The sequence below is a fragment of the Poecilia reticulata genome, chromosome 21 (genome assembly GCF_904066995.2).
Source record: "Poecilia reticulata chromosome 21, P_reticulata-male-v2, whole genome shotgun sequence".
In the NCBI taxonomy this organism is placed as follows: domain Eukaryota; kingdom Metazoa; phylum Chordata; class Actinopteri; order Cyprinodontiformes; family Poeciliidae; genus Poecilia; species Poecilia reticulata.
The window spans coordinates 17,077,759-17,091,877 of record NC_088850.1 but is presented as its reverse complement, the minus strand read 5'-3'; the positions used below and the strand labels follow the sequence as shown (position 1 = coordinate 17,091,877).

At 40.7% G+C, this 14,119-nt stretch overlaps 2 protein-coding genes across 5 annotated transcripts in view; both read left to right on the top strand.

Annotated features, from left to right (window-relative positions):
• The window catches only part of plcb4b (phospholipase C, beta 4b), a 66,579-nt gene extending 64,005 nt beyond the window's left edge, over window positions 1–2,574 (top strand). For all 4 annotated transcript variants that reach the window (XM_008398323.3, XM_008398324.3, XM_008398322.3 and 1 more), the window contains one exon: window positions 25–2,574. In XM_008398323.3, coding sequence (XP_008396545.1) covers window positions 25–101 — 77 coding nt within the window. In that variant the 3' untranslated portion in view covers window positions 102–2,574. The remainder of the gene's footprint in view (window positions 1–24) is intronic.
• Window positions 2,575–5,141: 2,567 nt separating this feature from the next.
• On the top strand, window positions 5,142–12,828 carry lamp5 (lysosomal associated membrane protein family member 5). Its single transcript, XM_008398327.3, has 6 exons — window positions 5,142–7,088; window positions 7,494–7,672; window positions 8,048–8,179; window positions 8,444–8,540; window positions 9,065–9,253; window positions 11,846–12,828. The coding sequence occupies exons 1-6, from the start codon at window positions 7,028–7,030 to the stop codon at window positions 12,019–12,021; spliced, it is 834 nt and encodes a 277-aa protein (XP_008396549.1). The 5' UTR covers window positions 5,142–7,027; the 3' UTR covers window positions 12,022–12,828.
• The last annotated feature ends 1,291 nt before the right edge of the window (window positions 12,829–14,119 follow it).

Below are 14,119 nucleotides of genomic sequence, written 5' to 3'. Positions count from 1 at the left end.
TCACTGTTTTCTATCTCCCCAAAGGCCAAGGACATCCAGCAGATGGTGAAGTTGGAGGAGGAGATGGACCGCAGACCTGCCACGGTGGTCTGAGCGACTGACCGAGTCACGGGCCCACACATGTACACTGACACACACTCGTACTCACGCGCACGCACACACACACACACACACACACACAGAGCAGTGCAGAAACACTCCCCCTACAGGACAACCTCTACAGTGCAGAGATTATTCTCTCTAAACAGTCTAATGTTAATCTAATCTTGACTCAAACACGTGGAAGCTTTTTTCCTTTGTTCACTCCAGCCACGCCCCGTGTCTTCTGCACCTTTTATCCTGCCAATCAACTTTGTACCACTGAGCCATCACTGCTTGTCGCTGTTCCACCGGGGGCGCGACCCCTTCTATCGGGGACAGGAAACGTTACTTTACGGATCAAGCAACAAAAACAGACACATCCCTTCCTCCTCTGCAGCACGTAGGTCTCAGTGAGTCGCTGACTTCAGTGAGTTTTCTACACAGCAAAAGCTTCAGCTGTTGGTAGAATCAAGCACACACACGCATCATGGTTCACACACAGCAGATATCTATTCCTGTTTTGTTTTAATTGGCACCCAATAAACTCACAGTTTCAGTGTGTAAAGAGGGGAGAGGAGGTGTTTGAGTCTGTTACTCCAGCAGAAGTGAATAAACTTTGTGAAATACACTGTACACACACCACCAGTCCTGTCCTGAGCACTTTGTATATGATAGGTTGTTCAATGTGGGAAATGTAGCAGTGCACTACTGTATGATTCTCTGTCTTTCAGTAAGAATGTATCTTAAAAAAACCAAACTATTTAAAAGGTAACTCTTAGAGAGAGGACCCCTTCCTCACCAATATTGATGTCTTTTTGAGTTGGATACCTGTAAAGGGATGACGGGTAATCAGTTATTGCTAATATTCAGTCAGATTTTTTTGTTGATTTACTATTTGATACAGAAAGTCAAATGGATGGTGCAATAACTTTCGCACAGACTTCATTCATCATATTCCAGCTGAATACATCTCTCTCATATTCAGTAAATCAGAATATTGTCGAAAAGCTCATTTATTTTAGTAACTCAGTTCACCAAGTGAGACGCACTAAAGCTTAAACCTTTGTTAGTTATGATGATTTTCCACCTGCCGCTAATCAAAACGTGACATTTAAGATTAGAATATCACGTTGGACCAATAAAAGAACTTTAATCCAGAAAAGTGGGCTTAATGAAAAGAATAATTTAATACTTGCTTAAAAGGTTGCTAATTTTCTAAAGCTACTTTCAATCTGTCAAATGAGGTTTGCTGTATCACAGATTCTAATTTATTGAGTATGTCTGTATAAATTCTTTGGGGCCACAGGATCATACGTACTATGCAAAAGTAAATTCATCTTTCCCCCAAAAAAGATCTAATGATAGTTTGATAGATAAAGGTGACCCAAACAGAGGGTCAAATACAGAAAGAAGTAACCAAAAAGTGGTGTGTTTTTATACTTGTTTTTACATGACCAGAGGCAATAAAAGCTATTTCAAGATAAAGTGGAACTTTGTTTTGCATTACACACTTGTTTTAGTTTGTAGACTTAAAACTCCCTTTAAAATTGAGCCGAATTGCACCAGAATACTGTTTGGGGGTTTTAGATGGCTTTTATCTACAACCCTGATCAACATGAATACAGAAAAGAAACAGCATCCAAATGTTTACCCAAATAATACAAAGACTTAATATAAGATGTTAAAGGGGGACAAAGGCACTTGTTGGGATTTTGGCCTTTTATAGAGAATGTTTTTTTTCTGTTTTATTCTGCTGTAATAAATAATGGTAGAAGAGATGCTTATGTATATATTCTGATGGAATGTAATTAAATGACTTGTCTTTCTGACCAGTGTTCTTTCTTTTAAGAGCTTGGGGACAGACTGTCATGTCGGGGAAGGACATTTATCAAGCACTGGCCTCTTTTTTTTTTGTTATCCTTTTGTTTTGTTTCCTCTCACTGCACCACACCACACAATCTAAAGCTCACCACATATCTAGAACAGAGATAAAAATGAGTAAAAAGTGCTTTTAAAGTTTATTCCATCGCTTTCAGATGTGCCACTCAGTGTCTGCTAGGATGTTTAAATTATTTTATGAATGATAAAATGCCAAATTAAGGGGTTATTTGTATGAAGGTATATATAAATAAATATATATTATATATATATTAGATAATGTGTAGTTTATGATTATTATGTTAGAGGCTTTTTTGCACTAGTTGTTTCTGTTGTGTGAAAACTTGTAACCTTGGATTTTGAGTTTGTCCTAAAAGAAAAAAACACATTATTTTTGCAGAGCAACATCCCTGATTTCATTTCCTTAGTTTCTACTGTATCTCTTTGTTTTCTATTTGAACTGTAGCTTGTCAACAGACATTCTGTGTGTGTGTTTTTGTATTTATATTGTACTGTTGGACTTATAGCATTAACAATACTGTTGTTATCCAGCTCCTTTAATACTGTTTTATAGTACGTGTATCAATAAATCCAGGTGTAAAAAAGAGACAATTACCTTTGGTTGATTTGTGTATTTGTCTATTTTACAGGGCCTTGATAAAGTAATCGCATAACTTTTCCACATTTTATCACACTTAAGTTACAGACTGCAATGTGGGGATTTTATGAAACTAACACATATTTGTGAAGTGGAACTATATACATTTTCTAATTACAACTGAGGACTGAGGAATGCATTTGTAATCAAACTCCCCTTTCTCCAAAAATAAATTCAATAAAAGAAAATTGCAAGTCAGGGGTCACCTAATTATATTAAATAGAGTTCACCTGTGTCTAATTTAATCTTATAAAAACAGATCTTGTGTGAAGCCCTCAGAGGTTTGAACAGGTCAGAGAAAAAGGGAAGATGTGAAAATCAGGCTAAGCATATAGCAATATCCAATCTGAGGATGTCATGGAGCGGTGTTTAACAAATCATCTGAAAACAGCATGGCTCAACCACAAACCTATAAACTAAGACAAGCAGCCAAGAGGCCAGTGGTAACTCTGGAGGAGCTGGAGAGATTCACGAGTCAGAAAGGAGAACAGAATGACAGAAAAACCTTTACAGACCCACATAGGACTTTCTTCCCTGTATTGCAACTAAACTAGAACTGGTAGTGTTGAACACACCACCTCAGCTTGATGAGAAGCTTCTCTTCAGAAAGCACCGAGGAAGAAAACCTATTGGTGACTGCAAAAAAAAAAAAAACTATGACTGAGAGAAACAATAAAATGCTGGAATTCTGAAGAGTTAAATCAACACTATGCCAAGTCTGTTTGGTCCTTATCAGAATTTGTGTCAATTTAACTTTTTCAGAGTTATTTCAACAAGAAATAGAGTAATTTTGAATAGTTGAAATGGTTATAAAACTATTCAAACTATTGTTGAAATAATTCTGTAAGAGTTAAATTAATGCTAATTCTGAGGAGGACCAAATCAATCAAATTGTATTTGTATAGCAGATTTCAACAGCAAGGCATTTCAAATTGCTTTACATCATTAAACACAAAAACACAGTCATGCAACATTGAATCAGCAATCAAAAACATTAGATTTCCTGCTGAAATTTTAAAAAAATAAACTCGGCATAGTGTTGACTTAACTCTGCAGAATGAGTGTGCATATCTATGTGTGATTTATTTTAAGTCTGAATCAGTAGGAAGATGTGGGTGTTTAATGTCAGAAAATCCATCTTATCTAACTGAACCCAAACTATCTTCAAACAAAAATGTGAAAAGCTGCAGACATGACAAAGACTTCCATCTGCAATTGCAAAATTGTCTGAAATAGATCGGTTTTAAAAAAAAATGCACGCCACACTTTTCAGATTAGTATGTAGTATAAAAAATATTTGTACAGTGCCTCATTTTCCACTCCAGCTATGCACTACTTTGCATCAAGTAAAATTGAAAACATAAATACCGAAGTTTGTTTTGTAACAGTTCAAGCTGATGGTGACCTGATGTCTCCAAACCCACACGCTCCTATTTACTGTCCAAATTTATGTTCCTTCATCTCCTTCAACAAGTGTGGAGTGAATTTATATGCCAGCGCCCCTCACAAGCACCGGCTGCTCCATCGCAGAGTCTCTTTATTATTATAAACATAGTATTTCCATTAGAAAGCAGAACAAAGCCCGATAATTATGCTCGAGTTGCCCCCGGAAATCTCGCTTTCTCTAGCCTATATATTAGGATCGCTGGGTCTGTCGGGACGCTTTCCCCGGAAGCAGACAAGCAGACATGAGTTTTCTTAGTTAAATCTTCGTCTTGTTGAAGAAACATGCTCAAAACTACTGGGCAGACAGGCACAAAAATCCTCCTGGATGCGATGTCCAAGGATAAAGTCCACTTGGCCAGGTTTGTTCTGGACGCGCTGGATGGAGAAATCGTTGACTCCACAGCGGACGGCGCGCAGACGCCCCTCATCTCTTCCGTTCTGCTGCCCGACAGCCAGACCCGATGTAAGTTCATAGAGCTTCTGCTGCACAGGGGGGCCAGTGTCAACTATCAAGATGGGAACGGACGCACAGCGCTCAGCTACGCCTGCGAGAAAGGCTACCTGGACGCGGTTAAGATCCTGGTCCAGAACGGCGCAGATCCAGAGAACCTGGACTCGTGGGGGAACACCCCGTTGATGTACGCGGCTGTAGCGGATCACACCTTAGTTGTTGAGTTCTTGGTGAGAGCCTTCAAGAGGTTAGGTCTGCGGATAGACAGGCAGAACAAAGCTGGCAACTCTGCTGTTGAAGTGGCAAAGTTTCTCGGTCACACAGAGTGCATTTCTGCGCTTACCAATATCTCCAAGAGGAGCCGTGAGGCTGATGAAGGCAAGTTTGAGGGAAAAGTTGATAGTTTGGCCAGTAAACTTGAAGTCCTCAAAATGAGTGGCCGTGCAGAAATGTCTCACAGTTGTACCTTGCAATCAATGCCTCAGATAAAGCCCAGTCGTTTGCCACCGATGGAGTTTGAAAGAGAAAATAATAAATCTTCTTTGAGTCCACAGGATATGATCTTCTCTGGAGCACGCACTCCTGTGCCCCGACCAGGGATTTACAATCAACCCATTTCTAAACAATGCACCTCCCAGGAAAAGATGCCCTGCTCTACTCATTACTTGCCCCCTCTCTTAAACGGCCTTGATGCTAAAAAGTCCATTTTCTTCTCCCCCCAGCCAAACAGAAACATGCCGCATCCCTGTGCGCCATCCACTCTTGGCATCTTACTGACTCCCATTCTTCCCAACAAATGTGAGGCTGAGAGGGGAAGGGAGAAATCTTTCCGCGTGGGAAGATTTAACGAGTGCTACTACAGGAAAAGATGCAGTCTGCCAACCAGTATGCTTAGCCCCACACCTCCAGAGCGCACTCTGGTGCCTGTGCGTAAATCCAGGACGGTGAGGAGGCGCAAAGAGTCGATGAGCTTCACCGAACCGCTTCAATTTGCCACAACAGCTTCTGCCTCGACTCCAACAACTTTCTCAGCATTGACTAATAAACTCTTCCGAAGATTTACCTCCCCGGAGTTCAAGAAAGTCGTTGGAGATCTGGAACAGAATCCGTTGCCGACTTTAGGCTGCATCCCGCGATCAGAAACCTTCCCTCGGGAGACGAGGCATCCGCAGGTGGACAGTTCGCCCAGCATCGACAGCATCAGCTCCGTTAAGTGCGAGTTTGACTTTCAGTTCAGACAGACAAACTCTTAAGACTGCGCGCCATGTGCAAAAGGGAGGAAAGGAATGCTATGTTACGTAATAATGTTTTTTGCGTAACTTACGCATCCATCTTTAAGTGGCGGAAAAGTTTGTGTTTAAAAACATACTTTAGTAAAAATTGGTAACTTCTTCGTGTTCAATAAATGTATAATAGTGATAGATACTATTAGTTATTGAACACCCATAGAGACACATCAGTCTCTGTGGAGTTTTTTTTTTTCTTTTAATTCTGGTATGATTGTGATTTCATCCAGTCTAACGTATTTTCATTTGAAGAACTGTAATGCATAACAGCGTAAATATGAGCGGCTATTACTTGATAGAGGAATACATCTATGATTTACATAATTTACATAATTCATCAAAACGTGCCGACCACCTCTAATTTTTAACTGAGCTCAAAAAAGCGCGAAGTCGGTATTTGTCTGGATCTGATCAGTGGATTGTCAATCAGAGCAAATTTACGGAAAATAGGTCGGTTCCGGTCTGCGAGATGGATTAGTGCAACTGTAGTAAAGAGCTGAAAATAAAGATCTGATTTGTGTTAGCAGTCAGTAATGATACAATATGGTGTGATAAAAAATAAAAAATAAAAAAAACCTAGTCGTTTGCATTCATTAAAACATCATTTTAAGGCTTTAGTGTTTACTTTGTTTTTTTATGCAAGTCTAACCATCTGGTGTCAGCCCTCACTAACACACCGAGCTGCAACCTTGAGGGAGTGGAGGTTTTCAGTGGAGGGGAGGGAGAGAGGGGGAGTTGTCGGCGTTTCCCTCTAGACATGCATCATTTCAGCTGAACCTCCAGCTGCTATCGTAGAGATGGAGACTACAGCACTGCAGGAGTAGCTGCCACCACCGCCTCGCAGGAGATAAGTTTCTGACTTTCGACGAAGAAGGATCGTTATTTGTGGCTGATGATATGTAGAGGTGGTTCGGACTTGCAGTTGTCACCGGGTTGACACCTGTCCACCTTGAAGGAGTGAGGACAGATGGAACTCGCTGGCGCCGGATCTCGCAGCCAATCTCGGGGCATCTTTTGGTGCATTCACGATCATCTGAGCGTCACTTCTTGGCGCTAAGAAGAGACAGCCCTCCTCCCTCACTTTCTCTCCTTCCCCTCTCTCTTTCTTTCTTTCTCACAATCTCTCCTCCCTGTCCGCGTTTCTCTTTTCTTTTCGCGGGTTCAGCCCAGACTGCCCAGTCAGTCAGCCCCCCTTTTTTTTTCCCAGCGCCGGGGAAGCTGGTAGCAATGGGGCGGCTCAGTTTCAGCACCAAGGAGAGCGCTGGACTTTTGCTGCTCTGTGTGTGTGGTAAGAGCGTGAGTGTGTTGAGTGTCTGTCGGAATGTCGTGACTACTCTCTGCAGAGCGGACACGTGCACGCGCATGCAACAACTGCATGTATGCGTGCCTCATAAGGTGCATGTGTTCTTTCATCTTCATGAGTTGGCTTATTTTTTTTTTTCTAAAGTGTAAAGTGTTGCAAACTGACGTTTGAGGGGTGAGCTGTTGCTCCCCTGACGTTGCAGGTTTTACTTTTAGTGTTATGTAGACGTTGACTTCACCCCTCTCTTAACCTCTGATCAGTCCTTCTGTTTTCTTGCTGATTCTGCATGTTCTGCAGCTGCTTGTGCGCATGAGTGTGTGCCAACCATTTATTGCCCGGCAAAACACCAGGCTCGTTTCTCCACGGGGTGTGTTTCTGCTGTTATATCAGGTGTGCTGGCGCTGCCCGCGGCGCTGGCGGAGCAGGAGGGGGAGAACCTGTCCGGACTCTCGGACAACCCGGACAAAGCCATCTTCGCGGTCCGCGAGAACGGAACGACGTGCCTGATGGTGGAGTTCGCCGCCAGATTCCTCGTGCCATATGACGTGCTCGCGCTTAATGGGATAGACGTAAGGATTTCCCTCGCGTGCATCTTAATTCTCGTTTTAGCTTCTCAAAATAAGATAGAAAAACAACATGCACGTTGCATAAAACTGATCAAGATTATTTTTTTTATTTTTTTTCCCTGGATCAAGCTGTGCTTAAAATAAGCTTGACGCACTGAAACCTGGAGTAAATTATATATTAAAATGATATATTAACATTTATCTTAATTCATGTTAAGATAAATTTGTGGATACATTTAAATTGCAACCATGAAAAGCAGTTTTTGCAGCAGTGCATAAAATGCTGAAAAAAAGGTTACTTATGCCACTTAGAGATTACAGACCAATTTTATTAATACGTACCAGCGTGCAACTTGTCTTTATTTTATTTATTTATAGCTCATCACAGAGCAGGCTTCTTTCACGCTGCCCCGTGGGGCAGAGATCGAGGGGAAATGTGGGAGCACCGACTCAGAGATCCACATCTCCTGGAAGAACAACGCCTACATCCTCCGCATTTACTTCTCCAAGGTGCATCAACGGCAAACAGAAAATACACTATAAAACTGAGTAGTGAACTTTTTTATGATATGATTAAAAATAGAAAAGGTTACTTTTTAAAAAAATTTCCTGACTAAAACCTGTAGAGAAATCTCTGCACGCCAATCTCCACTCCTGCATTCCCGAATGCTTGAGCAGGAAGCAACTGGACTTGTATCCTTGAGCACTTGGGAATGTCAGGTCCTGGATGACACAATCCACGCCAGCGTGTTGACTCTGGCTGTTTTTATCTAGGAGTTCCGCGAAAAGGGTATCGAGGTGTGGAAGATCAACAAAATCCAGTTCGTCTACGACACCTCGGAGACCTCGCACTTCATCAACGCATACAACCGTGAGTGTCCCTTCCGCAGCAGCACAATGAAGCGGCTCCTTTACTGCTTCCGGTCCCACAGCTGTGATCGCAGCTTGGCCGCGTTTATTCTGCTAGTCCATCGGGTGAAGTTAAGGACGGACTCATGCAGAGATTTAGGAAGTTCTCAGATATTTATTTAAATACCACTGGAAGGTGTAAGAACATAAAAACCTTTAATAAAAGCTTTTGAATGTGAAACATTAATTTTTAACAATTTTCTTTGTATTAATTTATATTTTACAGTTATTATCATCATCGTTATTTTTTATCAAAATGTCTAACAGAAAAATTGAAGTAGTAATTTTAGTATAATTTTTTTTTATTTGAATCGTTTTGTTGCGTCTATAATACAACTGATCAAGCCCATATTTTTCTCTTGACATTAAACTATTACAACTTTATTTCAAATTTCAACACTCTGTTGAAACAAACACTTTTAAAACACGCATCAGTGCCATTAGTTTTGTTTTATTAAAAAGTCCTTCATCTCTCTGGGTCTATAGCCGGAAAGCACACAGCCAGCACCCACAAGCTCTCAGCCCTGGTGACCCCAGCCGGGCACTCCTATTTGTGCACGGCTCAGCAGACCGTCACCCTCATCTCCAGCGATCACCAGAAGGGCATCACGTTCTCCATGTACGACATCCAGATCCAGCCCTTTGACATCGCCTCGGACTTCATCTTCAGCGCACGTAAGGACAGACGAAGACATTCAGCAGCTTTTTGTTTGCTCGTGTTGTAGGCAAACAACAGATGAAGACGGTAATGAGAAATCCTGGGGGGTGAGCTGTACGTCTCTTCCTAACATCCAAATCGCAGGGGAGAGGCAGGTTATTGCTGCAGTATGGGGAGCATGTAGGGTGAAATGAGAAAAAGAACAGGCTGGGGATGCACAAGAGACAATAGGCGCAGCGGGAGGACGACTGAAAGGAAAGAGGTTGAGGTCATTAGGACTTTATGGTATCTGTGCCCTGGATGCAGCTTTTAGGAACACTGCGTGCATTTCATCATCCAATCACCTTGGAGGAATCATGTGGCCTCAGCTGCAGTAAACTATACTGGGCTAAGCTTCACTGCCTTTCTCCTTGTGTGCATTACAGCTGTCCACGGGGAGAAACACCTTCAACTTCAGACCCCATATGCACACTGTACTCTATTCTCAGCAGAGCTTAAGTGTCCTCCTTACTCTGAACCACCTAGCAGTTCTTAAAAATGCACTGTGTAAAGGAGAAGATGCATTATATTGTTGCAAAATAACTTTTAAGCTTTTTCTGAGCCCAGACTAATTGACTAATTGAATGTATTTTATTGGGATTTTATGTGACAGATCAACATAAAGGTTTTCAAATTCTTTTAAAAACAAAAATCTGGTGACCTCCACCTAAACATTGCAAGCATTAATCAGAGAAGCAGCCAAGAGGCTTGTGGTAATTGAAGGAAGTACCAAGATCCACAACCATGGATTATGTGCATTCCATTATTTATCCTCATCTTTCACACAATTACAATACAATTAAAATTTAAAAAACATTGGTTGTAACATGACGAAATAGAAAAGTTCAAGTACTATGAATTAGGCCTGTCACGATAAATTTTGCTGGGCGATTAATTGTCTCAAAAATTATTGCGATAAACGATAATATTGTTTGAAGACCATTTTTAACTTATGTAATGGTAATGACATAATAATGCAAGCAACATCCTGCCAAAATAGATACACTTTATTTTCAAAAGAACACTAAACACTGGAACTGTCCGTCTGTAAACTATATAAAACAACCAAAAACTAAAGTAAAATGGACTCTGTCTCTGTTAACAAAAACTGCACTTCAATAAAAACTAAACACAACATAAACCAAATTGGAAATAAAAACTACATTCAACCAAAAAAGTACAGATTATGAAGTCTGTACACTATCTTGCCCTTCAATAATGGATTTAGATAGAGAAGACGGCATATCCCACTACCTGATGCAATAGTTCGCTCCTCCTTTAAGCCCAGTTCACACTACACAATTTTTTGTTTTTTTGCCCCGATTTTCCGCTTACGACAATCTTAGAACGTCCAACGATCGTAACCGATCATCCTGTAGTGTGTGGTGTGTTACGACTGATCGGGTCCAGTCGGTAGAACGTCGGGACCGCTCCGATCTAAAATCAGGCATATTCAACATGTTGGATTGTCTTGGCCAGTTTATCACTGCAGCGTGTGTGGTTTTCCCAGACAGGGAGCGAGAACGCAGCCTGTTGAATGTGACAGGTAGCCAATCAGAAAGCGCAGATTCCCCTCCGTGCTTTCTGAGGGGAAAACACGGAGGGGAATCCCAAACAGCTGACACGGCACAACGAGAGTCCAGCGGACATTGGAAACAACATTAATATTTATTTAACATTTCGTGAGAGGAATAGCCACAGAAATGACAAGATGGAGTGAAATTGTTACCGCAGTTGATATACCCGGTAACTTTTCAGCTGTTCATCGTTAACGTGACATAGATAGGTTATTATGATAAGGCAATTCAGTTCACGTGTGATATAGTGGGTTTTTACGGGAGTTTCTGTCTGAAATCTAATGTCGGTGAGAGAAATCGGTTCGTGTGTGGGTGTACTGCTCTTGCTGTGTGGCTGGACACCACACTCGGCACGACCGAACCCGAGCGAACTCGTTATACTTAAGATTTTTTTCATCAGCTAGTGTATGTTTCGGGTTTTGAAAATGGGCAGACGATCAGCCGACAATTCCAAAATCGTGTAGTGTGAACTGGGCATTACGCTGGAATGAGGGCATTCCTCATTAAGGAAATGAGGAAGGAAGGGGTCAGTGGAGAGTACCGGAGTTGAGCCCTATTTTCATTCAATGTCATCAATAGAAAGAGAAAAAGGCAGGAAGAAACGATAAAGCCCATAAATTAAAATGAGGTCGATAATTTTCACTTATCATGCGATTAATTGATTTATTGTTTATCGTGACAGGCCTACTACTTTGGTCAATACAGCAGAGATTAAGCATCCCTTAACTACCAAGCCTCATGTCTTATCAGTTTGGTTCGATTAAAAGAAACTTGAAGTTTCTGAATAATTTATAGGGATACAATCTTTCAATACCAATTTTTAAAAAATTGCAATTCAGTCAAATTTGTTTCAACGTGTGAAAAAACACAGAAACCAAAACCTGGCCCAACTCTAACCGTCACACAGGAAATCCAAATAAGCTTTCAAAGCACTAGATTTCTACAGATATTGCCATCTCTACATTTTGCTCCTGTGTTTTCCTCTCTTTGCAGCCTATAAGTGCATCACAGACCAGCGGGAGCACCTAGAGGAGATCCTCCCCCTTATCTTGGGCCTCATTCTTGGTCTAATAATCATCATCACGCTCACCATCTACCACTTCCACCTCAAGCTGACAGCGAATCAGCCACAGCTCCCAAGAGATCGCTCTATGTACAAGAACATGTAGTCAAGTGACGCATCGGCGGCGCCCCCGACTCCCTCCAAAGCTCTCCTCATGACAGATTTGTCTCCTCAAAGTTCTGGGCCTGAGGATTGCGTCCCCCACACTGGACTGTGTCCCTGATTGGAAAAAGCGAATAGTCTGCACTGCCCGCTGGAGCTTTTGTACTGTTAAAATTACGAGTTATTTAGACAGTTTGGGACACAGCATGAGTGTAATTGGAGAGTAAACCCACCCAAATCTAGTTAAATTGACTGCTGGATTGTGCCATAGGTAATTTCAAATAAAGTGAATTGAATTTTCTGGATTTTTTTTCCCCAAAAAAACTTTAACGAAGATGGTTTGTAACTTGCACAATGTTTGATCTAACTTGTCTTTCAAAACATCTCTAAATTCCTTGTTACCCTGCTCCCTCTTTCTCTGTTTGAATTTGCTGCTATTGGAATCCATCTGTATTTGTAAACTTTGTTCCTTTCTTTTGGTTCCCATCTCTGTGCTCATACATCCAGAATGCAGCCATAGTGTTGACAGTGGACTGTTTTGTTGTGTACAGTGCAGTTTTGCCTGGGCATCAGACCCTTTTCTTGGCACAGATCAACGAAAGAAAGAAAGATATTTAAAAAAAAGTCAAATACAAAACTTACAAAACTTGAGAAAAAAGTCAGAATAAGTATTTATGGAAATGTGGAGAGGTCAATAAAAATGTGTGTATATTATTTTTAGAGTGAAAGTCTATGCATAAACCTCTGCTGATGCAATCATGTGCAGTACTCTGTTCTGTTTGAAATAAATTGCTGATACACAATTACCAAATTATTCTATTTCAGCATTTATCACACTACACACTACTCAAACTGTCAGTTATTGCATAGAATATATTTTAATTCAATGGAATGTTGTAAAAAAAAAAGTATTTCTCCCTTGACAGTTGTAGTTTCACATCAAATAACTTATTTTCAGACAAAGTTAACCTGAGTAGTTACAGAAAGTTTTCAAATCATGCCTTTTTAACTAAGGGGAAAAAGCTGTCCAAAACAAAACAATACCACAATATGTAAAAGAAAGTCATAACTTTCTTTTTAAATTATGACTTTTTTTCGATTCACATTTTTCCACTTTCAAATTTGCTGCCCGGACTTTACTGCCAGACCTCTAGAATAAAATACATAAATAAATTACATAAATAGAACCAGACAGACAACATTAAGCAGGCTGAAAGATCCCATGATGTTCCGATCTGAGACACAAAGTCAATTACACCCATCAGTCTATTAAAAGTTATGTAGCAATTAAGCTGTGGGATTGCACCTGACCATGGTGAAAGCCATTATAAAAAACGAGAGAAAACATGGAGCAGTTGTAAAACCTTCCCAAGAATTATCAGCATCAAAATTACTCACAAAACAACACCAACTAAGCAGCCTTCACTTCTTTAGTTAAGGTCAGTGTTTATGATTCAACAGTAACAAAGAGATTGTGTAAAAATGGCAACCATGGGAGAGGTCAAAGGCCAAAACCACTGCTGACCCACTTCACATTTGCAAAAGACTTCTTGAAAACAAAGTGAAACTTCCCATCAGTTGTGTGTCATGTTAAACTTGGCATAAATCTGACATATCAGAAAAATAACTTTACTCCAGCAGCCAAACATGGTGGTAGAGTGATATTTTGGCGCGTCTTTGCTGCTTAATGTAATTAATGAATCCATGAATTCTTCCATCAAGTAGAAAACCACGAGAGAGAAAGCCCAGCTATCAGATCGAGATCTTTGACACAGCTAGCTAATAAATAATGCAGGTTAACTGGAATTGTTGACTGATATATATATATATATATATATATATATATATATCAGAGAAGACACTGCCAGGATGAAGTACCGTATTTTCCGCACTATAAGGCGCACTGGATTATAAGGCGCACCTTCAATGAATGGCCTATTTTAAAACTTTTTTCATATATAAGGTGCACCGCTTTATAAGAATAGACACTACAGTTAGGGTTGCCACCCGTCCCATACAAATGTGGATGTGAAATAATAAAGAAATGGTCCCAGAGTACTTTATATAGTAGGCTGCCCCAGTCATCGTTTCACTCACAGTGT

What these genes read in the sequence shown, in the direction of transcription:
- lamp5 (XM_008398327.3), top strand. Translation starts at nt 7,028, where the DNA reads ATGGGGCGGCTCAGTTTCAGCACCAAGGAGAGCGCTGGACTTTTGCTG. An exon ending in TCGCGCTTAATGGGATAGAC is followed by an intron (nt 7,673 to 8,047) that starts GTAAGGATTTCC and finishes ATTTATTTATAG; the next exon opens with CTCATCACAGAGCAGGCTTC. An exon ending in TCCGCATTTACTTCTCCAAG is followed by an intron (nt 8,180 to 8,443) that starts GTGCATCAACGG and finishes GTTTTTATCTAG; the next exon opens with GAGTTCCGCGAAAAGGGTAT.